This window comes from Epinephelus moara, chromosome 19 (genome assembly GCF_006386435.1).
Source record: "Epinephelus moara isolate mb chromosome 19, YSFRI_EMoa_1.0, whole genome shotgun sequence".
In the NCBI taxonomy this organism is placed as follows: domain Eukaryota; kingdom Metazoa; phylum Chordata; class Actinopteri; order Perciformes; family Serranidae; genus Epinephelus; species Epinephelus moara.
In genome coordinates this window covers 26,847,889-26,874,905 of record NC_065524.1, presented here as the reverse complement: position 1 = coordinate 26,874,905, position 27,017 = coordinate 26,847,889, and the positions used below count along the sequence as shown (strand labels likewise).

Here is a 27,017-nt window from a genome sequence, read left to right as displayed (position 1 = left end):
CACCACCACCACCACCACTACCACCACCCCCCCCCCCCCCAGAGTTTTCTGTGTTTATCTTTGGAGAACCTCGGGTTTTGGTTTGTTGTTCTCTCTCCTCATTCACCATCCAGTACAATCTGCCTTTTCTCCACTTGCCTTGATTGGAGAGAAAGCATTTTTATAAGAGCACCTTTTTTGATCTAGTTCTGGCCAGGATATTCTCCACTTGAACAAAGGAGAGAGGGTGGAAAAAGAGAAGTTTGTCCAAGAGCAGGAATTTTAATAAAAGACCCTAACTGGATTATGTTCATTTCCTTAGAGCTGTTCTGTTCTGCATAAACTTCTCTGATTGGACATATCAGCGGAGATAACTCAGAGGCTCAGTGATCAAGTAGAGTAATCGAGGAAAGAATTTCCATAACTTCAATCCTGTGCATGACTCTACGGTTAAAATGCTGATGTGAGATGTCAATGATTTCCCAATAGTACATTGTAATGTTCACAGTGCAACTCTGGGGCCTGTTAAGTGAGACTGACTCCCTATGCTCCGTGGGGGATCTAACACAGTAGATACCAGGCACCAGGAATGTACAGCGTTGTGTAATCACTTGGCAGCGTTCACACAAGACAGATAAAGGAGGAGATGATAACCCAAACATGTTACCAACAACAGCCTGATGCAAGCTGTCTCATTTCCTGGGCTGGATGATCTGACTGCAGAGATGCTTGTGTGTACATAAAGCTCGTTGTTAACGCGAGGTCATGATGGTCTGTTCATGGACATAGTGGAAAAACAGACTACAGCTTAAAGTCTATTTTTGATTATTTTAAGACCTCATCCATGTGACCTCGAGGTCGATGAGTCTAGTTTCTCTGGCAGGCTGTCATCTTTGTCTGCCGGAAAGTAACATGTGGCACTTAGTGCATTTATTTGATAGCACAGTTGCTTGGCAACCCTGCAGGAGTTGAGAGGAGAGAGGAGCTGTTTTGAGTGCAGAGGGTGACTTCTGCTCAGCACAGAAGTACGCAGACAGGTGTTCATTTCTGTGGGTATTAACTGCATTTACCAAAGCTAGAAAAGTGATAGTGGTTTCAAAGCATCGAGTAATATCCCGTAAGATTTCAGTTCTGGTTCATTTGGTGAGGCACAGGGCTACTGTGTGAGGTTTTGTGCTACATCAGATTGTGGTTGGGCAGCTGCTTGGTCAGAAATCCAACACAAGAGCAACATGTGAATCTGTTGTAGTGCAGCCAAACAAACTCCCATAGTTTTCTATCTGGCTCCCACACTGCATTGTCTGCTTTGATGTCATCAGTGCAGGAATGGCAGACTATGCCACTAATAGGTGTGCCATATCATCTCATTCACGATGATACCGGATTTTTAATATCATATGGTGATACTCACAATATTTTGATGTGTTTACATAGGACGTCATACTGTTAACCACGACAACAACAAGCATGGCTGAAAGAGAAATTATTAGTGACTCCATGGTGGTTCCAAAAAGAGTTGCAGCAGCAGTAGTGTGGAATAAGCTGTGGCGGCCCGGACTTCTCAGACTCTTTCAGTGAGTTACCGCTCAGAGGGAACTCATTCAGCGGCTCCTCTGGCAGCAGCACAGCGTCTCTCCCTCTCCTCTCTCGCTGTGTGCACAAGAGAGTCGGTGTCGGCAAGTGATTTTGTCATAAACCTGTGGTAATGTAAGCCTACATGATGCTCGCAGCTCGACAGAAAACTCCATATATGTGAATGTGCGATATGTGGTATCATAACAGCTGGTCACAGGTTACAGTGTGATGATTAGAGGAGAAATGACAGAGAATAAAGGTCCAGGTGGGAAAAAAACAACTCAATCATTTAGGATTTTGCTAAAAGAAGGAAATCACCTGTTGATTTATATATATATAGATCCCAGGGGCCATTTTTTTAATTTGGGAGCTGTTTAAATGTGTAAATTGTAGTAGATTAATTTTGTTGAACTGTTAATATTGTGTACAGAATCTGAATCTCACTCTGAGTTACTGTTGTTGTTCACAAACTAAAGAAATGAGAGATCATTTTAATTTGTACTGAATATTTGATGACAAACTGTTAGGGTGACTTGTAAACTATATCACTTATTTTGTTCACTGATTTGTCATTTCATCAAGAATAACATTATCGCAAAAATACCCTAAAATATCATGATATTATTTTAGGGCCACATCGCCCAGTGCTACTGATAGGGTTGGGCAATATGACAGTATATACCATGCAATGAGAGAAATGTGTCCACTGTTAGCGATTTGGCAACACTGTTTCTACCATGGGTGCTGTTTGTGGCAGGCTTTGCTAAATTCTTATATGATCTTGTGATTATCTGGTGACTCCAGTTAACTTGCAAGACAACGTGACTCAGGATGAAATGGAGGAGGAGGTGGAAGTTGTGAATACTATACTGAAACCTGTAACACTGGAATTTATTGTTCTGAGTAAGCTTAAAGCTTCTATCTTAGAAGAATTTTAGTTTTACTGCTTTGAGGCTTTCGTTTTTAACTCTGTAAAAGGTAAATAATCAAATGTTATGAAGGACTGAATGGTTACATACACTCATACAGTGATAAAATATCTTGGCCCTATTGCCCTCTTCAAGCTACTAACAGTGAAAACTACTATATAGAGAGGTAATACTACTTTGAATTACTGTTACTGTTTAAAAAATGCTGACAATAAATAGCATCAATAATGTTGTTTGAACTCAAAAATCTTAAGGATTATAACTTCAAAGAAATCCATAACCGCCATACCATTTTACAGAGCTGAATAAAATGTGCATCACCTATGTATTTATTGTTTATTTTGTAGAAAATGGGCAGTATAATATCACTTGAGAGACAACCAGCTACGTTGCCAAGATACATATATATAAAAAAAAATTGCACTTTTGCTCAGACTTGAAAGCATCACATGTATTTTCACTTGTCCAAATGTCCATAGAGAGAAGAATGTGAATCCTAAGAAGCAACTATTAGGCTAACAAATGATCTCACACGATAGATAAACAGCTTAACAGTTTAATCCCAAAAGCAGAATTTGTTGTCAGAGACATATTTGTCTGTCACAAAATATTAATAACCTCCCAATTTTCTTTTAACATACGCAGATAAAGAGGTCGGTGATGAAAGCTCAGGATGTTTCTCTGGCAGTTTTGATATGAAAGATCACAGAGAGCAAACAACTCTGCTGTAATAGTAAACTTCCCAAATCCTTGCTCTGTGATTAGATACCACTGCTGTCTTGGAGAAGCAGTGAAAGTGTTTCTCAGGCGCTGGAGTCTTTTGTTTAGGAGCCAACTTGTGTAACGTATGCCAAAAAGTAGTTCACAGGGGAAAGTTAAGTGTTGGCTTTTGTCTGTTTTCATTTAGATGTCAACTCCATTACTGCCAACTGTGTGTCAACTGCAAGGTGATACACTCGTAGAAGCGTCCTGTCTTTGAAGTGAGGCGTTTAGGTTTGATTGATGAGAACAGCTCCCCCTCGGTCACTGAATACCAACCTGACTGAATGCTATTGATTGTACAGAATGCACTGTCTCCTTTACTTGTTATTTACCCTTCAAGGAGCCTTTTTGTATTTAAATTAGTCTGTGTGTGAGGAATAGAGGTGGATGATATAAAGATGTATGCTGAGACATAGATTTGTCATACACTTTGCTGCTCCTGTGCATACAAAGGTAGCTCTTCATTTTAATATATCTGGGTGTGTCTGGCTTTGACAGGCAATTTTGGAGACAAATCATCTGCTACGCTTACATACACACTAATATTTCACTGTCATTCATACTATGACTATATTTTCAAATTTGACACAAGTCATGTAAACAGCATATTCCGTTTGTATCGAATTAGGCTTTTTTTTTTTTCTAATTTGGCATTTCCTGTTTAAGATGTGGGATATTTCGATGTTATTCTTTGGACATTTATACAGCACATTCAGAAACTGCGTCTCATCTGGGATTTTTACAGCATTTTGCAACACACGGCCTCTTGTCTGTGAACGGTCAGCTCTGTGCGTTGTCATGGATTGTTTCGTAGCCAGCTAGCCAACAATTTGCATGGCTGAAATAAAGCCTGCATTCCTGTCCAGAAGTAGAAACACACCTGTTTTTAAACATTATGAAAGACTTGGATTTCAACAGGTTTTTGATAATAATGACCTTTTCAAGAAGGTGGTTGAAGGAATGAAAGAAGGAGGCTGTGTTTGCACGGTCGAACAAGGCCGCCACAGGTGGAAAGCCTCGAAAAAAAACTTATTATGATGCAAAGAAGCAAAATGGCTCCAGCTGTCCCACTTTTCTATATTTTGTTGTTATTTTAAGTATGCACGGCTGCATGTAAACCGGAATATTAGTGCAATATTCATTTTCATTAGCATTGTAAACAGCTTACCAGAAATATTGTCTTTTTCAGAATAAGGGCAAAAAACCTGTGTGATGAAGTGATTTGTATTTAATTACTTCATGAGCTAAAATTGGACATTTCCAGTTAGTGATTTCATCAAAATCCTCAGCTGAACTACCAGGAAATCTGCTCTATCATGACATATATCAATATCACAAATAGAGGTCGACCGATTTATCAGTTTGGCAGATTAATCAGCGTCGATAGGACGTTAAAGTATCCTTAATGGCGGAACGGGGCTCTGATAGTGGCCGATAGCTGTGACCTCCACTTGTCACGTGGTAAGGCTGGAAGACTTTTGCACAGAGTACCCCCCAAATACAAGGTAATGTGTGCTTTAGATAATTTGTATGATTCAAATGAAACTTAACTAATGTACTTCTTTATTAGGGGCATTATAAGGTTGCTGGTTATAGAATAGCATTATGTGCTTTCTCTGTTTTGCTAGCAAGCATGCTTCGCTTGATTTTTACAATTGTAATGCTGTTCTTACACTGTTCAAGTGCAGTCGGGGGATAAAGTCCTACATAAAAATGATTTTATTTTGTGTCCCATCATTTATGAGCAGGCCACGTTTAAGCTCGTTGTAGACCTACACAATACAAGGATAAGAAACTATCCAGCTTTACTTACCAATTTGGCGTCAGCCTACTTTCTTCCAAATAATTAAGCCATGTAATTATTCATTGATTGATATTAGTTACACAGTTTGATCCTCCTAAAGCTCCTCCTAAAAACAGCTCAGTGCCATAGGCGCCGACTGGGCCTCAGGGCTCGAGCAGCCACGGGAAAAAAACATCTGTTATCGGCCGATTAATTAGCTATCGGCTTTTTCCTGCTCCAAACTATTGTTATAATATCGGCCAATAAAAATCCACTATCAGTCGACCTGTAATCACAGTATTAAATTATTAAATTGAGTTTTATCCATTTCCCCACACACAGAATCAGTGTTGCCAACTTAGCGACTTTGTCGCTATATTTAGCGACTTTTCAGACCCCTCTAGCGACTCTTTTTCAAAAAAGCAACTAGCGACAAATCTAGCGACTTTTTCTGATGTTATTGAAGACTTCTGAAGACTCTGTTGTGAGAGCACGTTTCGTTCTTATTCTTCTCAACGAGCAGCGGATGCTGCCATGGGCCCTTCCCTCGCCCCAAAGCACTCACAGACAGCCCAGTCCTCCCTCCCAGCAGCAGTCAGAGCAGGAGATCTTAACCCCTCCACGTCCAGACTGCAAGTGAATCGCGCATGCGCGGAACCGCCGCTGGCTGATCCAGACCTGGTTTACAGTCAGGGCGGGATGTAAATGTAAAATTTTCTTTGTCTAATATAAATCACTGAAAGAAGGTTCATTTGTAGTTCTAAACATATTCAGGGTGTTTATTTACTCAGTTTTTGTCTCTCCCACAACGTTATTCCTCTCTCCTACAGCAGCCATTACGATTACATGCATATGGACAATTATGCAAATTAGGCGGTGACGTCATTTAGCGACTTCTAGTGACTTTTAGGACAGCCAATAGCTACTTTTCTTACTGAGGAGTTGGCAACAGTACACAGAATGAGTAACACAACTAACTTAACTGTCAAACTGTCTTTCTCAGTTTTACATTCGACATAATCATTCCATGTTTTGACTGTGACATCCCATAATAATTACAACAGAATAAAACTCCAAACTTGAGAGGAAGGCAGTTTATTATTTTTATGATGATCTAAATCTAGTTTGAAGAAATGATCATGACGTAAGATGATTCCATCTGTACATATGCTCATGTATTTATGAGCATGATCCAATGAGTTCTTTACATTGCGTGTGTATCCATGTTTTGCCTCGGCTCCCTGAGGCTCTCTCATTAGCTCCATGTTGAATCAGCTGAGAGCTGCTGCGCGCACTGGAGGAAGGGACATGTGAGAGCTGGTGTGAAAACATCCCGCTCTCCTGCTCTTTTCACACAACATGGGAAATGTAGTCCTTTCATACTAGTCGCCGTGCTCCCAGCCCGGGGGGGGCTCATAGGTCTGGCTTTAATAGTAATCTGTCTCACTTTAGTCGAGGCATGTGAGCAGACGGTGGACTGAGATGTCAAACTTTTCCTGGATTAGAGTTGTCATTTGTTATGAAATCCTATCCAGGGGAAATAGGAGTTGTATAACTTTTCTTGTTTTAATGCTTGCGTAGACTTTTCTGTGAATGTCCCAAGTTTCACCTTAAGTCCTCTTGTGATTATTGCCAGTGCAGAGGATTTTGTCTAAGCAGCTCTGAAAATTTAGAGATTTAGCTGGTGCCTTTAGGGGCCTTGCTTTGCTTTTTGTAATCTTAAAAAGCTCCTGCCTGCATAGAAATCCTTTGACATGAAGGATTTCGCTTGGTAATTCTGGCACGGCACAAATGTTGGGTTACCAGGTGTATAAACCCCGTATTTCATATATGGAGGTTATTGAATGACTGATATAGTGTTCAAAATAAATGGATATTGGCTTACATGTGAGCTATGAGGTATTTGCCCTGTTATTGGAAAGTCATTGTGGATTTATCCACTTTTCCATTAAACCTGGATAGTGTAGGACTTAAACTAGCTAATAGTGAAAATATTCATGTCACAATGCTTTGATTTGGTTTATCAGGGCTTATGTCTCTTATTGTTTGCTTGATTGTTGTGTGTGGAGTGAAGCCATAACTGTAGAAATCAACACTGTTTACATTCCTTCAGTGTCAAAACAGCGGAATCTCCCAGAAAGTCAGTCTCTCCACAAAATAATGGATACCAGACCCCGCTGCCTCTGCCAGCGTTGAGCCCTTCATGCCTGCAACTTCTCTCCATTCTTTACATGCAGTGACAGTGATTCGATGCATTAGACAATTACATAGAGAGAATCAGAGGGTGTGGATCTGATTAGCTGTAACCAGCATGTTTACTTTACCATATTAATAGACAATCAAGGTAACTGCTTTAAATTAGTGGCACATTATTTGCTCCATATTTTTGAAAAAAAGGCAGAGGACAGAATTGATTGCAACATGCGATGTGCTCTCAGGGCTCTTGTGTCTTTGTTCAGCTGTTATGCCTTTACAAGCTGGATGGGAGGAGCGCTGCATTGTCCTCATATAACCTGCACCGAAACAATAAAAACACCATTAGTCCGCTTTAGCACTGGAGAAACAAAAGAAACCAAATCTCTTTGATATCAATCAGAGCTACTAAAAACTGAAAATAAATGCTGAACGAGGGATGTGCTCTTCAACTCTCGTCCAACCATTCAGTCTTGAGGAAAGCCTATAATTTAAATAGGGTTTTTCGGTTGGCGGACAAAATAATAGGTTTCTCAGTAATCTAAGTAATGAGGCATGAGCTGTGCATTTTTGTGGCAAAATGCCTGTCAGTTATTTGAGAAAAGGGGACCGAGACGAATGTAAAAGATCTTTTGTTGTTGGCAAATCAAATCTACAACACAAGCAAACACGAATGTTGTGAGGAATAAAGAGGGGATTTACCAACATATTTGAATTTGGTGGTTTCCTGCATTTAGAAGGTTGCCAGTCAGCAGCTGACTTTCAGATCTTAGATATTGGTCTTGAATGCAACAGTAGCTTCAACAAAATGGTCAGCAGGGATCACACAGTATATGCAACATGTAGATTAAAACATGCAAAACCATCATGACCCTTTTTTAAATGATGTCACAATGCAGCGCTGAGGTAGCAGGATTATCGGGTTGGATTGCCATTTTGTTTTCACTACATTATTCCACCACATCACTATCATGTTAGCAGTTTTCTGGGGTTATTAGCTGTAGTAGTGGGTAGTAATCGTTACAAGCAGCTGTGCTTTGCACTCATATAACATAGTTAGGGGCCGTACACATGCCACGTATTCACCCGCCTGGAAAATGCGAGGTCGGGTGCTGGGTGCTACGTTTGTGTCTTTTTTGAGCCAGCTTTCAAGAGTGAGTTGGCAGCTTGCGTCTGAGTCTGCTAAGCAACCTTAAGAGCAGAGCTGATCTTCCTCCAGGCGTTGTTTATAAGTGTGTGGATATTATAAGATATTTACGGAAGAAGGGAAAGATATCTGTCAGCTGTGATTGGTTGTTCCTCGTCACATGCCATGCAATATGTGCGCTGCTGCGTTCCAAAAGTTGAACTTATCTTGTGGCACAGCCGTTGCACCCTGAGAAATTTGTGTTGGGGAGTGAGTGCCTGCCACAACAGCGTTGCTTTGGCGTTTGAGCATGCCTGCGCTCAGCATGTGTACAGCCCCTTAGACTCAGGATTGCCAGTTAAAAAAAGAATCACTGTTTCCCACAGAATAACAGTCAGTGCGTGGGGGTAACTGATGACAAGTTGCTGAGTGGATAATTGATCAGTCAATCCAATCAGACCAGATTGGCAGATGAGAGGAGCAGCTGTCTGTGAGTGAAGGCAAAATTTCAACTCTGAAGTGTACTGAAGGTTAGGTTTCACTGCACCTGGTGCTGCTCTGTCTGTGGAGCAAATAATAACCGAGTGGTGTATATTAATATATATTCCAACTGCGCTCGTAATGCACGGTCCAGGCCCAAAAATAGAAAATCAAAACGTGGCAGCTCACCACAAATAAATATATGTGTGGGAAACCCTGAAAATGGATGCAGCAGACCCAGAAATATTGTCTTTTTTCATTCCACACATTCTGTTCTCTTGTCAAAACCTGTTGCCTACATTACCCACAATGCAACTCAACCCTTTAGCAGTTCAGTCAAGACTCAAGTGTGTAATGCTTCTAGCAGCTGATGTAGCCTCGAGCTGCTAGTCTCAAGCAGAGAGGGGCTGCAAAGGTCCTGTAACCTCCCTTTGTTGTAACCCCTTTTAAATTTTCTTCTTGTAGTCTTCAGCTTTAATGCTTGATATTTGTCATGTGACTCAAAGAAATACCCTCGTTTAAGAGTTGTTGTAACTCATCTTACAACAATGTGTGTAGCTGTGATGATGTCATTCGTGCTTTTTCACCATTCTCTTACTCACAATGATGACATCCGCATTCTTAATCCCACCTACAAAGCTCAGTTTTTTTCCAGCCAGGAAAATGGTCATTAATGAACACAAGACAAGTTCTCTGCTCTAAGAAGCTCTCCAAGTATCTGCAAATGCCTTTAAAAGCTGTTGCCTTGTGGCAAATTAAAGGCAGAATTCAAGTCAAAAATGTTGTCATTCATGTATTTTTAAAAAGCTGAACCACTACTTTTTTAACCTATAGCACAGGGCAGGTTTAGAATAGGTGGGGAATGGTATGAGACTCTCGGCCTCCATGTTGTAATATATCCCAGAGCTCGTAGGACACCCTGCTGCTCCCCTCCTGTCTCTGGGTTCTCCCACGGCCGGTTTACGCACCACACATGTGCCAACAGGATGTTTTGCTCTCAGCACATGGCTCATGTTTTCACTCACGTTCAGTATCAGATTCCTTTCAGCTCACTGCGCTCACATGCCAAAAATTCCATTGGCAGTTGTTTGTGTTGATCTTTGTAACAAGGTTAAAACAAAACTCATTGTATTTCATACGTATTTTCTTTTTTTAACCGTCTCGTGAATCATGTTATGTGACTGTGTTGTTTGACTGTGACATCAGAGTTTTGACCTCTTATCTAACACTGCTGACGTAGTTCCTTCAGCAAACAAAGTGTTATAGTTTGTGTGCTGTTTTAAGTCATCAGTTGGCTTCAAAGGCTGACTGGAGTAAAGAGTAAAAAGCTGATATTTCATATGTGCACATGTCTGACTCTAAAGCATCTCCCTCTGAGGCTGATGTTAGACGCGCAAAAACCAGTGATGCATATTTTTATGTGTTCAGGAGAAGAGGAAGTTGCATGTAATTCTTTGCAGTTCAGTTTTTGGATAAATAACATAACATTTAAAAATGCATCAGGCACTTTGTGGATGCAGCTGAAATGGAATTTGAATGCAGTTTGGCAGCATTAGTGAACTATTATTGAAATATAGATATCAAGCCAGTGCTACCTGCACACACCTGCCCAATTAGTGATGTCTGTTGTGTAATTACTGGCACCAATTGTTGTACTTTCTTGCCATAATATAACATAATCACATCCGACAACTAACAATTGTTTGGTCTACAGTATCCTCCTGAGACCCTGTGTCCTCACAGGACATCACATTTTGGGTTTACTTGACCTTATGCATCATTCTACTTAAGTTAAACCTGTTGCCCTCAACCCTTTTTTGTGCCATGTTAGTGGTAGTAAGGGCACAATACACTAATCCATGTAAAAACAAGATGGCAGCCATCTGTGCCAAGTCAGTCTGCAGCTGATCCCGACACAAAAGTGGACAAGGTCCAAAACCTGATCACATTTTATGGTTGTAATTTGTTTATTTATGATTAATAATGTTTGCAGTTTGATATAGCAAAAATATTGGACAATTTATTAACAGTAACAAGATAAGACGCTGTTAATTAGGAAGTACACTTTGAAAACTCGTTTGAGGACATTGGGACTGTAATACTGTTGACAATGTGTAGTTTTTTATACTTATCGGGTCCTACTGATCCCAAATAGCTAGGAGAAATTAAAAATGCATACCAAACAAAAGTTCAGGTCTCAGGAGGATATGCTAGAAAATGGTGAAAAATCTGTGTTTCCCGAAGTCCAAGATGACATCCTCAAAAATCACAAATTATTCATGTTTAAGAAGCTGGAATCAGAGAATTTTGACTTTTTCTTATTAAAAAAAAAAGCTCAGATCAATTATTTAATTCCAAAATTAGATGGTGATTAATTAAATAGACAACCAATCAGTTAATTCATTTATCGTTGGAATTGTAGTCACATCTGTCTCTTTGATTGACGGCATCCCCACAACTCTGGCAGACATACAGCAAAGGCTGTTTGCCTTTTTCTTCCTTAGTAAATGTTTTCTCTGAGAACAAAAATAGACCTCTGTTACATTTCCAGTAAGTTTGCTATTCAGTGACAGTTCAGCTGAAACATATAATTTGGATATACTGTATGATCATAAGAAACCAAAGTTCAGAATCATCACTGACTAAAGTATTTTGACATGTTTGTAAGTAGCATTGTAATTTGCACACTATGTTTTATATCTGTCTCATTAATTTGCTACTGACAGACACTGTACCTTGGGATTTACCTTTTGTTTGTTGATAAAAAATAATACCACAGAGAAAAAGAGCAGCTTGCCTGCTCTACGAGACATGTAGGGAAAAAAACAGTCCGTTGGATGTTGCTGCACTCCTTTTGTTTGTCTTAGTTCTTACAGGAAACGCTTGAAGTAACATCGTCTTTCATAAACTTGGATGACTTCAGGCCACCTAAGAACTGAGTGCTTCAGTTGGAGCTGTTCTTAGTCATTCTACCTCAAAGCTGGATCTTATCTAAACTAAATATTGGTTGTAAACACTTGTACTTACTATCATAGAGATTAACTAAATATATTTGCTTGTGTAAATACAGCACAGATTGACCAGGGCCATAATTAAGGTGGACTTTTTTAATGTCAGTCATTGATTTTTTTAATATATATATATATATAGAAGGTTGCCTCCAATACCATCCATTAATTTTTAACCACATAACTGAAGTCAGTTCGCGGGGGCAACAGGCTGAGCAAAGTATTCCAGACGTCCCTCACCCCAGCAACACTTTTCAGCTCCTACTGGGGGACCCCAAGGTGTTCCCAGGCCAGATGAGATATGTAATCCTTCCGGCGTGTTCTGGGTCTGCCCTGAGGCCTCCTACCAGTGGGACGTGCCCTGAACACCTCTAACAGGAGGCACCCAGGAGGCATCCTGATCAGATGCCCGAACCACCTCAACTGACCCCTTTCGAAGCGAAGGAGCAGCGGCTCTACCCCGAGCTCCTTCTGGATGTCCGAGCTCCTCACCTATCTCTAAGGCTGAGCCCAGTCACCCCACAGAGGCAGCTCATTTCGGCCGCTTGTATCCGCGACCTCATTGTTTCGGTCATTACCCGGAGTTAGTGACCATAGGTGAGGGTTGAGACGTAGATGGACCAGTAAATCAAAAGCTTTGCCCTCTGGCTCAGCTCTCTCTTCACCACGACCGTCTGGCACAGCACCCGCATCACTCGTCTTAAAAATGATAAAGTATTATCTGACAAGCCAAAGAACGTTTTCATTTACCATCATGTAATATAAAGTAAAGCAAACAAGTGTTTGAGTTTTGGAGGCTGTGACCAACAAGTATTTGGTATTTTATCAGGTTCTTTTACAACCAGTCAATGCTCAAAATTGTAGATTAATTTTCTTTGAACAACAAAATGAAGAATCATTTCAGCTACATTAGAGTGTGTCCGATTCAGCCCCCGTCAGTGTTTACGCCAAGCTGCATGCCATTTCTTCACTACTTATCATCCCCAGCATTTGGCTGTACGCCGGGTGCATCACTGTGAGCATCATTTACTAAAAAATTACTGTAACTTAAACAAACATCTGAGGTACTCAAAGCAGCTGAAGATGCATCAAACATTGCTTTGTTATTTTCCATCTGTGACACTTCCCATCTGCAGATGTTACTCTTCAATGAGAGTCACTGCAGTTGGAATTTTCTTTGGATAACTGTGTTTCTGAAGCATGTATCATGATTGAAACATTGGCATAATTGGATGGGTCATAGCTCAATTGATTGGCAGTCTCTATCATCAGACATTGTCTTGTTTTAATTGAGGCAATAAAGTCATGTAAGGTGATAGTTGGTGGTCAAAGTATCTCATTTCTGCAACCCTTTAATGAAAAAAGACTCTGACGTATTGTTACCCTTCATTGGCCAACAGTTTATATTCTGCATCCTCTTCAGATTTCCTTTTATTGTTATTCTGTTGGGAGTGATGAGCCAACGAGCAGCCAGTATTCATCTGTTATCTGTGTAATGGAGTGGTGAGCGTCTGATGTAAACAAATCTCATCTGAAATCGACTTACTGTTTGAGCCAAGGCAGACCAGTCTCCTTGTCTTCATAAACTGGGGTCTGCATTTGTTTACTGGGCAGCCTGCATAAGTACAAGCATGTGTTAAATGCTCATGATGTAGGCATTACTGCATCGCCGAAGGCTGTGATATCGGGTCTGGTGGAAAATGTGTTCAGTGAGAGAGTTTTCATTTTCTGTTTGAGCTCTGAAATGTGGTGTTGATGGGTGAAAACATAACAATGCCTTTCACACCCAGGTTTCACATCATGTGGTACTGTGTTCACTGCAGGCAGTATATACTTTCAAGAGCAACAGATTTGATGTGTTTCAAGATACTTTTACAGCCATGAAATATTTTCAGTCTGTGGGAGATAACTTTACCATTTAGGAAAACAAAAGTACTGATAAGGAGATTCTTGTTTCCCTGTTCCAAAACATCCTGTTTTAAACTAATATTCGCTAATATTTGTTCACAGTACATAAAAATAATCTACTTTTTAATTTTCTAATCACCGTATGGTTGCAAAAGAAGATCTTTTTAAGTAAAGGGCTGCAGCTACCAACTATTTGTTAGACAAATGGTCATCATACCAGTTTTCCGTAGGCTCTTCTGTAGTGATTATCACGTTTGCCCAAGTTTGAAGCTGGGCGGCAGTAGCTCAGTCCATAGGGACTTGGGTTGGGCACTGAAGGTTGTCAGTTCATATCAGTTCATATGGAGCGTGGACTGGTAGCTGGAGAGGTGCCAGTTTGCTTCTGGGCACTCCCAAGGTGCCCTGAGCAAGGCACCAAACCCCAACTGCTCGGGGCGCCTGTCCATGGGCAGCACTGTCACTTTGACATCTCTCCATTTGATGCATGTATAGGTCCTGTTTGTGCATGTGTGTGTTTTCCGGGACCGTGTGTATATAGCAATTACACCTCAGGGATTAATAAAGTGTATATTCCTCTTCTGCTGGTTTCCTGAAGCCCAAGGAGACTTTTTAAAGAAGCATTTCACTGCTAGAAAGATGGTCTTGCAGTAGTCAGCTGTCTATGCAGTTAAAAGACACACAGATGTTTGAAATTGGTGGCACATAACCAGAGAAAACAGAGAAAAAGGGCTGTGGTATTTGTTTTAGCTCAAGAGATAGAAAACCTACAACTACCAGAATGCACTGCACTGCACTGGACCAATAAAGTGCTCCCCCTAGTGGGTGACGTAATGCAGCTTGGCTGTATTGATACAGGAAACAATATGGTGGCAGGCTTGTAACAAGTAATCTAGAGTTAATGGTAAGCTACAGTGGGTTTCTCAAAAAACATTGGAGGTGGGAAATGGACACCACAGTAACAGAATCTCTTCATATCTGATTAGCACTGTGTAGTTTTACTGTTTGATCTCAGTATTGAAAGACTCCATCTTTACAGTACAGGACACTGGATACTGTTCACAAATTCTTGTATTACAGCCAAACAGTGCAGTAAAACATGTTTAGAATAGAATAGGATATATCTTTATTGTACACCATGGATGGAAATTTGTCTTTGGCTTACCAAAAGACAGCATTGTTAAAGGCAGAGAAATAGTCAGTAAAACAAACATACAAAGTCATTACAAAACACTGAACACATGAACTCAGACCATTGTCTATGGTTTAAAACTCATCAATCACATTGTTGAGTTGAGAATACTGATGGCACGTGGCATGAAGGACTTCCTAAATACATTTTTGGTCACCAGAGGGACTCTTAAGCGCCTCCCGGAGCTCAGGATCTCAAACTGGCTGAAGAGAGGGTGGGAGCTGTCTTCCAAGATACTCCTCGCTTTCTTACTCGACCTTTCTGTAAAGAGTTGGGTCAAGGGCTTTTGTGGCTTGCCAGCTATTTTACTTACCATTTTCACAATCCTAAAAAGTTTATTCTTGGATGTACAGTTAAAGTGACAGTGCTAGACATGAAGGTGAGACATTAAAATATTCTCAACCATAGTTTGGTACACTAATTCTAAAATCTGCTTACTCACACCAGTACCACTGAGTTTCCTAAGAAGATAAAGTCACTGTGAGAATTTCTTGAAAATATACTCAGTATTTCCAGAGAAGCTCACACAGGAGTCCAGAACCCAAAGTATTTAAAATTTTCCAGAGTTTCAACACACACACTGGCCATTAAGTGAAACTGGCTCTGTCTTCAGATCTTGTTTCATGTGAATAATCAATTCTTTAGTCTTGGTCACATGGACCAGGTAGGCAGCTTCACCTGATGGATCTGTTTGCTGCAAAACATCCTTGTGGGCAGCCTGTGCTATTGTTTCTGAAGACATTTTAGGAGAGAAATAGGCAAAAAACTTGGTTTATATTTGATCAGCACTGCCTGGTTTTACCATTTGATTTTCATTTTCAGATCTTACAGCTTCTATACTCTTTGTGTCCGTGGTGACAGGCATGCGAAAGCGTGGAAGTACTATCTGTAGTTCAAGCAACAGTCGTGTGTCAGCTAGAGATGAGCAGGGAGATCTGAGTGCTGGTAAGATGAGGGGAAGTTTACCATATTTAATTTACACATACTACCCACATTATTATGAGACAAAGCTGCTTGAAAATCAGCAGAGTATCCCGTAAGTGCTTTAAGGGCCTTTTGTGAGTTATTTTGGGGTATAAGTTAGATAAGTTAAAATAGCAACATAATTTAGCTCAGTCAGGAACACTCAAAGAAAACTTTATTTCCATTTGCAGTATTATATTTGGCGGTAAGGGTCTGCTCTGGGGCCTCTCTGCCTTTTCTCAGGCCTACGCAGAAAGCCTCTTCCACATGCCTACATGGAACGCCTAAGGCAGACAGAGCAGCAGTAAAGACCCCTCGGGAACAGAACAGAGCAGCATCAATGATAAACAGAAATGACATTGATAAGTCAGACACAGCATGAAAAGGAGGAGCTGGGGTGGAGGCAGGTTGCAAAGCCGCTTGCAGAGAAAGCAGCAACAGTAGGCAGGCCAGAGCAGTTTAAATAGGGCGTCCTGAATGAGATTCGCCAGTTGGTTGCATAGAGAGGAATCGTGATCTATCAGCTGACTCCCTTCCATCAGTCAGCTGCTCCATCAGTTGATTGGCTGTTTGAGATCAGCTGATGTAGCTGGGATGTGAGCTGAGCTTGACATCGTGTCCATTTGTTTTCATATCCAAACATCATAATAAATCTATCGCTGTTTTGGGCCCAGTCGTTTTGCTTAGGACCCAAGAAAGTGCAGTGTCGAGTAGGAAGTTGTACAAGCGGGTCTCCACAGGCCAAACAGGCATGTTTTGAACTGGCCCTGCACGAAAAATATTGAATTTCCCCTCACATAAGACAAAGAGAATTAGCATGTCCTAACAATTGCCAAGTTGGAACCTGAGGATTTTTTTCCGTTTTCGCTTTAGGAACAACTTACAGTTAATCAGTTATAAAAATAGTTCCTGATTCAGTTTCCTGTGGATTGATTGGCTGATCATACTCAGCCAACACTAATGTGCTCCATCCAGGAATTAAAAACGCCTAAATCTGTTTTAATTCAGCAACTGTTCATTCTGAAACAAAAGCGTTGTCTTCTGCACATGAAACAAAACCGGACTTTGGTTTTCTTTTAATCATAACATGGTTCTTGAGGCCAGCGTTTACGCCTGAACTGTATAACCCGCATTGACTCTGCTGCTGTTCCTGACCCAGATTTGCACAGACAGCAACAGATTCACGAACGCTGGCTGTAATGCATCATTAAACCTTCCCTGTGCTCCCAAATGACAGAGGAACATGAGATTTCTCCTTGGAGAGTAGATATGTATTTTGCATCAACAGAGCGGCCACAGTTCGAAGGACTTGCAGATGTGTTGGAGTGACTACAGGCTCCATTTGATTTGGTGGTTGGCCTTCTGTCTCTGTCCAGCTTACTGTATCAGCTGGGGGGGTTCTTGGCGTTTTTCACCTGAAAATTACTTTAAAACCCCAGGGCTCCCCTAAGTGCTCATTTTGTTTACAGGTGCTTTTGGACAGTCAGGTTTTCATATACTGTAGTCCCCCAGGGTGGAGGTGTACAGTACGCCGCCGGATGAATTTCAAAACTGTGAAAGCCTTTTTAAGAAGTGCAAAGCAGACGCCAGTTGACCCAAGTGTGGTATGAAATACTCCATTAACGGCTACTGTAAAATGCCCAAATATTTCCACTGTATCCATCAATTTGTTACACGGAAGCTGTAGCCAATCTCCAGGATTATAGAAAATTACTTGGAACATTTTCTTCCATTCCTCCATATGAGCAGAATCATCGGCCGTGCCAAACACAATATCCAAAGAAATAGAGATCCACCATAAACACAGCTCTGAGCGAAGATACCGTAACATTTCAGGGAGACTGGATAATCTCTGTGTGATTTGGCTGTTTTAAGGTTACCTTGTATGCAAGGAAAAAAACTGATCTGGCTCTGTGTGGTTTTATGAATTTATTTTTCTCTTTCTCTGTCTCACTCTAGCTGCCACAGAGGGGAGAGTCAACGGTGGGGAGGATTTCTTTCAGAAGGTGAGTGTGTAGTCTGCTCTTGGATAGTGTTCGCTTTGTCTTTGGGTTGCGTTCAAGTCCGCCGAGCAGCACTTCTCTCTTGGCTAAGGGAGCAGATGTCAGGTGCTCCTCCAGTCGCTTGCAATTACATATCAAAACAAACAAAAACAACGGAACGACATTGACGTTGAATCGCTCCGGGTCTCTGATCCTATAACACAGCTGACACAACACTGCAGGCCTTTCTCACTTACATAATATACCATAATACAGCAGATCATCTCCGCAGTTTAAAATCAGGGAGAGGTTAAACGCAGGTCTGCTCCAGCCAGCTCTGCCTCACTGACTTTTCTTTGTCACTGATTTAATTAGTTAGTGCTCCGAAGCTTCGTTAGATCCAATAAAACAAGGATTTGCCTCGGTGATCTTAAATAGTCCTGAATGTTTTTTTTCTTAATCACAACATGCTCACATTGTGTCACTGGTGCTCACTGAGCAGTCAAGTGTGGGACCCTGTGTGATGCTCAAGAGTCACTGCAGAGTTTAAACACTCAGGTTTATTAATTAATGGTCTTTTTATACAAGCTCCGACTACAAGGGTTAGTTCTTAAAGTACATGCTCTATTAAAGCCTCCGAATGAAATCAGCTCTGAACATTTATTAGTGATGCTGCAGTGAGTTTCCTTTTTATTTCTACAGTTAATCCTGACCTGCACTGGATGATATAAACGATTTATAATACTGATCATGTGGAAAAATGTCCCTAATGAGACAACTATAAACTTACCAGTGTTACCAGTGTTGGAGTCATTAATCAAAAAAAATATGTGTTACTTATTACACTTTACTTTGCATAAAGTAATGCTTTACTGAATTACTCCTTGTAGAAAGTAATTGTTACACTACTTAATGCATTACTCCACAACATCACCTTGGATGCATTATATATTGCATATAAAGCTTTTACCAATGAGATTTTGTATGGTTAGTTTTATGTTCAGGTCAAGATTTATATATTTATTTAGTTAGTTATTACTTTGACTTAGTTGACAAGTTAATCTATGACACTTGTCCAGTTTTTCTGTGGAATGAAGGGGAGATATCAGCTGATAAATCTTACACAGCTTTATGAGGAGAGGCTCATGTCAAGGGCTCAGTCCGTCGTGTCCGACTCTCTGCATCCTTTACATGAGTTTCAGCTGCTTCCTTCAGGGCGGAGGTTTATCCTTCCAAAATGCTCTACCAATAGGTACAGATATTCCTTTGTCCCATCGGTCTTGGTGTTCTGTATGTGAGCTGTATTGTCATATCGCATTGTTATGTCTCCCTTTACTGACTACAAACCAATTTGCCCTACGGCAACATTAAAGTTTTACCTTACCTTACCTTACCTTAAATCAGCTATCGGCTTTCTCCTGTTACCAAACTATCATTATTAAATCAAACTGTAAAGATCCAATATTGGTCAGCCTCTAATAAAAACTATATAAAAGAGGCTGGCCTTCCTAACAACACTATGTTACGTTACTCCTCTTCATCCCCTATGGGACATAAGGCTTCAATGAGCTCTCTCCTTTGTATCCCCTAGTTTTCTGATTAAGTGTTGTTAGGAAGAAGGAAGAAGTCAAGTCTTCCTAACAACACTTAATACAAAAACTAGAGGTGCATAATAACATTGGCACGTTATCGGTAGCTGCCATTGTTGGCTTTAAAATGAACTGTCAGAACAGTGGTTCCCAACTGGTGGGTCACAATCCAAAAGTGGGTTTTGGGTCCATTCTGAATGGACCACAAGTCACTTGTGAAAATGTATCAAGCTTGTAAAAAACAACCTTTATTTTGAGGTACAGTGAATTTCTGGCACAGAGCTTTTATTCTGAAGTGCCATTTCCTGCTGTAGAGTGATAGCTGCTTAACAGAGACAGCAAACCAGCTTGATGACACAGCCAAACTCAAGTATGACGCTGAATACATTAAACTGTGTGGACCTTGAACTAATGACAAGGATCTAGACCCTGTGGCTAGACCAGGTGGGAACCACTGCCTTAAGCTTTAAATTCTCTTGTATTTAGAATTGTAACAGTTCTAAAGCAGCGGTTATGTCTCATGAGAGGGAGTTTCTCAAAATGTTTTTCAGACAACCTGTTCCTCCTTGGAGTCAGCACAAGACTTACCAGGCTCAGGAGCCTCTCCATCAGACAGCATCGCTGTTATCGGCACATTTGATGATTTGTTTCTATATGCCCAATATGCAAATAATTGAAGAATGTATGTAAGTCAAGTGACAACATAAATGTTTGATTAGTAGAGCTGCAAAAGTTAATCGATCACCATCAATTAGTTCGTTAGTTTTAAAAATCATCGATTAAGAAAAGCACTTACAAGTTAAAACACTATTCTAAACCATTATATGACAGTCTTTTATGAAAACATGTAAATATTCACATTGCAAAGATTGATAACAGACACAGATGTTTGTTTATTTTTGTATGTTTTTCAATTCTCAGTCATATTTCAGGTTCTGCATCAAAAAAATACAAACAAATTCAAAGCTTTAGACAGTGGTTCCCAACTGGTCCAGCCACGGGGTCCAGATTTTACCTCAGTCGTAAGTTTAAGGTCCAAACAGTTGAATACATTCAGCGGCATACATGAGTTTGGCCATGTCTGCAAGCTAGTTTGCTGTCTCTCTAAAGTAACTGTCCATTAGTCACTCACTCTACAGCAGGAAACAGCACTTCAAAATAAAAGCTCTGTGCCTGGAAATTCACTGTACTTCAAAATAAAATGTTGTTTTTACAAACTTGACACGGTTGCGTGTCACTTGTGATCCATTCAGAGTCAACCTGCCACCCACTATTGGACCACGACCCACCACTTGGGAACCACTAGCTTAATCTTTCAGCTCAACAGATGTAGTGACAAAAATATGTAGAGTAAAAGGTTTGGCCCTTTTGCCCAACTCTAATCCTGACACAGTTTATTTCTATTTGTGCAGCATCATTATGAGGGAAAGCAGCAATTAACATTAGCTGATAGATTGACTGTGTTTATGAACTGGCAAACAAATTACCTTGATCTGCTCCGTTTGTTTAATTTGGACCTCAAGTGTTTGAGTGAGTGTGTGTGCGTGTGTGTGTGTATCGAAATGAATCAAGACAAGACTAATCGCATGGCACCGAAAATGAAAATAATTACTAGCTAACTGCTAATTGAATTTTGACAGCCGGTATCTCATTATGTGGTTCTCTTTAAGTATCTCAAGTGGATTCATTCTTGTTTAAAATCCAGTTTCCTGAATATGTTCAGCTCCCTCCGTAGTATGTTAATGGGCTGTAATGAAATAACTGATGGACAGCGGTTTGTTTTAGCATTCCGCTTTTGTCTATTTTCCGTATTTGGTTTTGGAGGTTAGGAAGCTGAGTTAAATGTCAGAGAAGGAGGCAATTTAACTTTCCCTGCAGCAGTTTTCAAAAACCCAAGTAATGCAAACCAGGCGCCTTAAGATTCTCCCTCTTTGGAATCTTAACAAGGACTTCAGATATGCTGTAGATGCGTCTCCGCCTCTTTTGGTCTGGGTACTACTGTGATGTTTAGGATCCCCAGTATAGGTGTCTACCTCACTCTACAAAGCTTTTCTGACAAAGTACGGCTGCTGGTGTATTGACTTTGCCAGTCACGGTTTTTAAGTCTCTGGCTTGTATTCTGTCACAGCTTCTTCAAAGAAACAGTGGTTTCTAGAGGTTAAATTGTCAATTAGAAATTAGTGTGCAGCTGTTTGGGTTGGCACGCTGGTGAAGAGCAGCGAAGGAGAAGTGCTAAAGTCATGTTTTTATTGTAGAATTTCCATTTGGATAACTCTGTACGGTTTCCCCTCTGATAGCGTGATCACCATACATGCCCAATTAAAGCCAGGAAAATAAACAGAGTGCGACTCTGGAACAGTATTGTTGAAAGAAAATGGATGAGGTGTGTGAAATACCTTGAAGTTGATGAAAATGGAAACTCTTAGCTGGGCTGCTTCCTCGCCCATCCAACACACCCATCTACCACACACGCTCAAGGAGACTAATAAAGTACATGCGTAGTAACTCTCTCCCTCACGTAAAGTCTTTTTTGACGCACACACTTTTACATACTGGGCTTTGGGAATGAGATTTCCCAGTTGCCTCAGCAGGGAGATTTAGAGTTCAGTCGCTGACGAGCAACATAAAATGGTCCGCCCCCGCACTTTCTCCCCAGGCCCGGTGGCTGTGGTTGATCAAACCCTCTTACTCACTGTCTGCTGGACTTCCTTTGAGTTCAGAGCAACATTTTGTGTTAGAGTGCAAACAGTCCACCCTCTTCATGTAGTCAATGAAAAAGTAAAGAGCACAGCAGACAAAGTGGGACCACAGGAGGGTGCCACAGCTGGGAAATTAGCCTCGTGCAAGTCCCTGCAGCTCACATGGGAGACTCTCGCCAGCTTCATGTCCCCGTTTCTTTTCAGTCTTTGTTTTGGTCTCCTATCTTTGCCTCATGTTTCCCTCCTGCTGTTACTTCATCTTTCCATTTCATGAAACCACTAGTGTGTCATGGTTATCAGTTTGGTATAACAGGGGGATTTTTCCTGCAAATGAATTGCTTGAAGTGTGTGTCAGTGAAACAGCTCATCAGACTCTTGTGCTGTAAAAGTTTTGGACTGAGAACTGTCGGAGTGTCACATCATGGCACCGACCACTAAGCTGTTTGGAGAGCTGTGCAGAAGTTGAGCCGTGGAACAGCAGACAGCTGAGGAGCTGGGCTGGTTGGGGCGATAACCGTGCACCACAGAAGAGCTTGGAGTGGATTTGAGTTGAGAGATGCCTTTGAACCCCTTGCAAGTTCATCCCTGATCCCCCTTCCATTGCTCCTTCCCAGGAGTTGTGGCTCTGTAAATAATGCCAGGCGTGATGTTTAAGTGCCAGTGCGCTCAGATCTCAGGCCAGGAGTAATTCATTTCATTTGCTTTATAGCACTGAAGCGCTCTGTGCTACGCCGACACATGGAAAATAAAAAACGGAAGACTGTCAAGATGAAATTGGCATGAAATTGTGAGATGTTGAAATAAGTAGGTCAGTATGAGCGCTGTCAAAACATATATCAACAAATGTTTGTGTTTCTCAGGCAGCTTAAAGGTCCGTTGTGGAGGATTTAGGAGGGAATATTGGCAGTAATGGTATATAATATTCATAAGTATGTTTTCATTAGTTTATAATCACCTGAAAAAAAAGAATCGTTTTGTTTCTTTAGAATGAGCTGTTTAGATCCACATACCTTTCCCACGGACTCCACCATGTTGTAACCCTGAACTGACAAACAAGACACTGGCTCTATCATTGTGTTTTTGCATCAGCCACCATAGTTATCCTACACATTTTGCACACAGGAGAAGTTTAAATTCTGCAATCCGACAGTTAGATGCTACTAAATTCTACACACTAGACCTTTAAATTAGTATGTATTAGTATTAGTAGGGTATACGCTACACCGCCAACCAGCGAGTTAGCTAGAGAAGTTCTCTTAGCCTTTTCAGTAATAAATGAACAATATAAATTCACAAAATCATAAGTAAGTTTTTACACTTAGTTTTCTTTTTAAACAGAGAAATACAACCATACACTTTCTGAATTCAAGTTTCTCTTGAGGTAGACAGGAACAAATAAGTCACCAAAAGTGTCTTGGTTAGTCTTGTTAGTCATTTAGTTAGTTTACTGTTCAGACAATCACCAACTCTGGTGTTTTTCCCTGCGGTCTCTCTCTCTGCTGTTAAGAGCTGGCTGTTTACAGTCTTGTAATGTTATCCCCACCACTCCACTCAGAGTTGCGGTGTCTATTAGCTCAGCTGCCTCTTCTATCAGTAGAGACTGACCTCTGGTGGTGTGTGCTGTGCACTAAATACACCGAATCCAGTAGAGAAAAGAGTGCCTGCATTTCTGACGGTACTGAAAATCATGCCCTGGGGATTTCTAAATACCCTGATATACCGTGATGCAGCCCCAGGCCTATTGCTCCATGCCTGTGTTAGTATTATTGGATGTAATGGGGCTTTAGCTGCGAGTTAGCACTCAGATTGTTAACATGAACTCCGTTATGACTGTGAGGTCTCGTGGGGATGGTTCAGTCCATGCTGTTCCCTCAGTCAGTCTCTTAACTCTGCCCACACCCGACAACCCCCCCGTGTCCCCCTCCCAAGCACACACACACACACACATACACACACACAGTCCAGCTGAATCAACAGCTGCACCATCACAGTGCAGGCCAGGAAACATGCCTCTGCCATGTCGACTGCTGCTATGCTATAGTATAGTACACACATGCAGACGTACACACAGTCACGTGTGTCAAACACATGTGCTGTCTTTCAGAACATGGCCGTAATAATATCCTGTTTGATTTCACGTAGCGCTCTGAGCACACACCAGCTGCACACCTCACAGAGCCAATCATCGTGTCAAGGTCCTGCACACCTCACAGAGCCAATCATCGTGTCAAGGTCGTGCCATGAAAGTGATCAGAAAGTCATTTATGTATTTATTCATTTCAGAAAGGGTGCGGTGGCCGAGAAGAAAGGGTGGAACGGTAAATGTATAGGTAACTTAATTTGTGCAAATATCTTGACCCATTTGAGAGGTATTTGCTAGGCCCTCCATAAAAATAAACGCCATCCACCCTTTAAAATGGTGTGTGGTCTGTCAGAAATCAGTCCCATCTGCACGACGCTGCCAAGAACAGCAATGCTGGACAGGAAACAGGTCTCTCTGAACAAGGCCCTTTTAGAGAAAAAGTTGATGAGGCATAGGCCATAAAGTTAGATAATTTTAGGAAAGTATAATTGGAGTCACTTCTGATATGATGGAACTTTTGTCATTTATATCACAGACTTTTAAATTACTGGGTTTCCTGCACTGCATATTCCTACATTGCTGCTAAAAAAGGACTCAAAGGGACGTTTCCATCGTAAATTGGCACTTTTTAATGACATTTTTAGATGTCATCTGCCACTTGAACCACACTGCCTTTGTAATTTCAACGACCTCTGAGAGGCTGCGGCAGTGTTACATTTCTTTTACGTGTTGTTTTAAATTGAACGCCTCCTTGACGCAATCCAGACACATCTGTCATTGTCGCAGGAGACTCAGCCAAAACCCGGGAAAGGTGGAGGCAAAAGTAAAAAGGAATTTCTCCTTATCACTGGGAACAGAATGTCCTTTAATGTTGTTGTGATACAGCCAGCTGTTGGTGTGAGCACATGACTCGAGTTGACGGAGAAAAAGTTTGCACATAGCTACAGGGTATTTGTGATTTATTGTCTTTTAGCAGACAATGGTGGGAGGGTGTCATGTTGTAGATTAGAGTTGCGTGTGCCTGGAGCTAGTGTGAAACCCCGTAACACAGAACTCATCAGATTTTGGTTTCGGGCTTAAATTTAATTGCGTGTAAAACCATTCTGACTGAAGTGACTGATAATATTATTGCAGCACTTGTGATAACAGTGCAGACAGGAGGGATGGGAAGGTTTCCAGTAAGAGGACATTAATGGGTGATCATTAGCATGTGGAATGTTTTCAGCTTAGTCATGTTAAATGGTACCACAAAGGAATTCCTTACAGAAATAGTTGAGCAGGATCATCTGAAAAGAATTCTCCTTTATGTTCATTGCACAAAATGATGCTGAAATTCCTTTCGGTTGTGTGATTCACTTAATAGAAACTGGGAGTAAACGCAGAGCCATGAGCAGGAGAAGTCATCACTGCGAGGGTGTTTCTCTGCCGCTTGATCATAATGATAATGCCCAAAAACCTGAGCCAAGAGCTTAAGAGAGAGAAGAAAGAATGCAACGAAACATCAATTGCTGTATAAATGTGTTTTGCAATCATTTTACTGGCTTGCAGCAGTCTGTTTTATGAGTTTGTCAGAGGATTGCAGAATCCTCTTTTGCTAAAGATTGGACAAACTCGCCTTTTTGAAGGAAGATTGCATAGAGAGCCCAAAATAAAACTCACATCTTGCTTTGATAAATCAGATAGTGCATAAAGAAGTATTTCACTGCTGGAAAGGTGGTCTTTTTATAAAACTTGGTTGACTATGTACTACTTTTGAAATTGGTGCTACATGACCATGGAAAACAGACAAAAATGGCTGTGGCATTTGCTTTTGCTCAAGAGGTAGAAAACCTTAAATTACCAGAATGCACTGTGCTGCACTGGACCAATATATGCTCCTGCTGGTGGGTGACATAATGCAGCTTGTCCATTTTGACACAGGAAATAATACAGTGGTCGGCTGGTAACAAACAATTTAGAGTTACAATAAAATGGTAAGCTAAAATCAATTTTGGCAAGAAAAAGGCAACACAGTAAAGCCCTGTTTCCACCGAGCAGTGCGATACGGTTCAGTTCAGTTCGTTTCCACTGTGAAAAGTTATGGATGGTACCAATGGAACTGCTCTGTACTGTTCCCGTGTGCTAGGTACCCCTTTTGCTGGGGTACCTAGCACACAGATCTGGTACTAAAAGGTGGAGCTGTGAACACTGCAGTCTGTTGATTGGTCAATAGAGGACGGTCACTCAGTTGTGGCTGGTTTTGAGGCTCATGTAACCACTGTTCATACCATGGGGAGTTTTACATACAGTAGTTAACCGTAAAATGAAAGGATGTTTTGCTGCCTCTTGCAGCAGCTGGAGTCTGAGAAAAAATAACTTCAATCACTGGGCCACTGGGCAACTTTTAAGGTGGAATGTTTACTTGTAATGTTACTCAATGCATAAATTGATGACGTGAATCCATCAGCACACCTTAAATTTCAATATGACAACTTCGACCTTTAGTAATGAGTAGATATAAGCGTTGAAATATATACAGGTTAGTTTCGACTGGATCCTCACTTGGAGAAAAAAAGTGTCATGGAGCGCCATTCCTGTGGTCTCCAGCAACACTAAACCCCTGAGCTTGCCTGAGAAGGACTGAATGCACAAACCCGCCATTTTTAGATAACCCATCAAGTTCCGAATATGTCGGCATGAAGCCTCATTCTGTGCACAATAAACGAGGTGCAGACTGATAAAGTTGGAAATACAGTGAGTGCTGGACGAATCAATAACCAACAACAACCC

The 27,017-nt window shown here is 41.1% G+C and overlaps 1 protein-coding gene and 1 long non-coding RNA gene across 3 annotated transcripts in view; one reads left to right on the top strand and one right to left on the bottom strand.

The window, feature by feature from the left end:
- Positions 1-27,017, top strand: part of LOC126407079 (protein bicaudal C homolog 1-like) — an 86,081-nt gene that overhangs the window by 12,026 nt on the left and 47,038 nt on the right. The window contains exon 2 of the mRNA XM_050071751.1: positions 17,855-17,901. Coding sequence (XP_049927708.1) covers positions 17,855-17,901 — 47 coding nt within the window. The remainder of the gene's footprint in view (positions 1-17,854; positions 17,902-27,017) is intronic.
- The window catches only part of LOC126407080 (uncharacterized), a 70,622-nt gene that overhangs the window by 3,951 nt on the left and 39,654 nt on the right, over positions 1-27,017 (bottom strand). The window contains exon 3 of one of the 2 annotated variants that reach the window (XR_007571755.1): positions 7,411-7,541. The exons of the other annotated variant lie outside the window; for it this stretch is intronic. This is a non-coding gene — a long non-coding RNA (uncharacterized LOC126407080). Of the gene's footprint in view, positions 1-7,410; positions 7,542-27,017 lie in introns of those variants that run through there. 2 annotated transcript variants of the gene reach the window in all.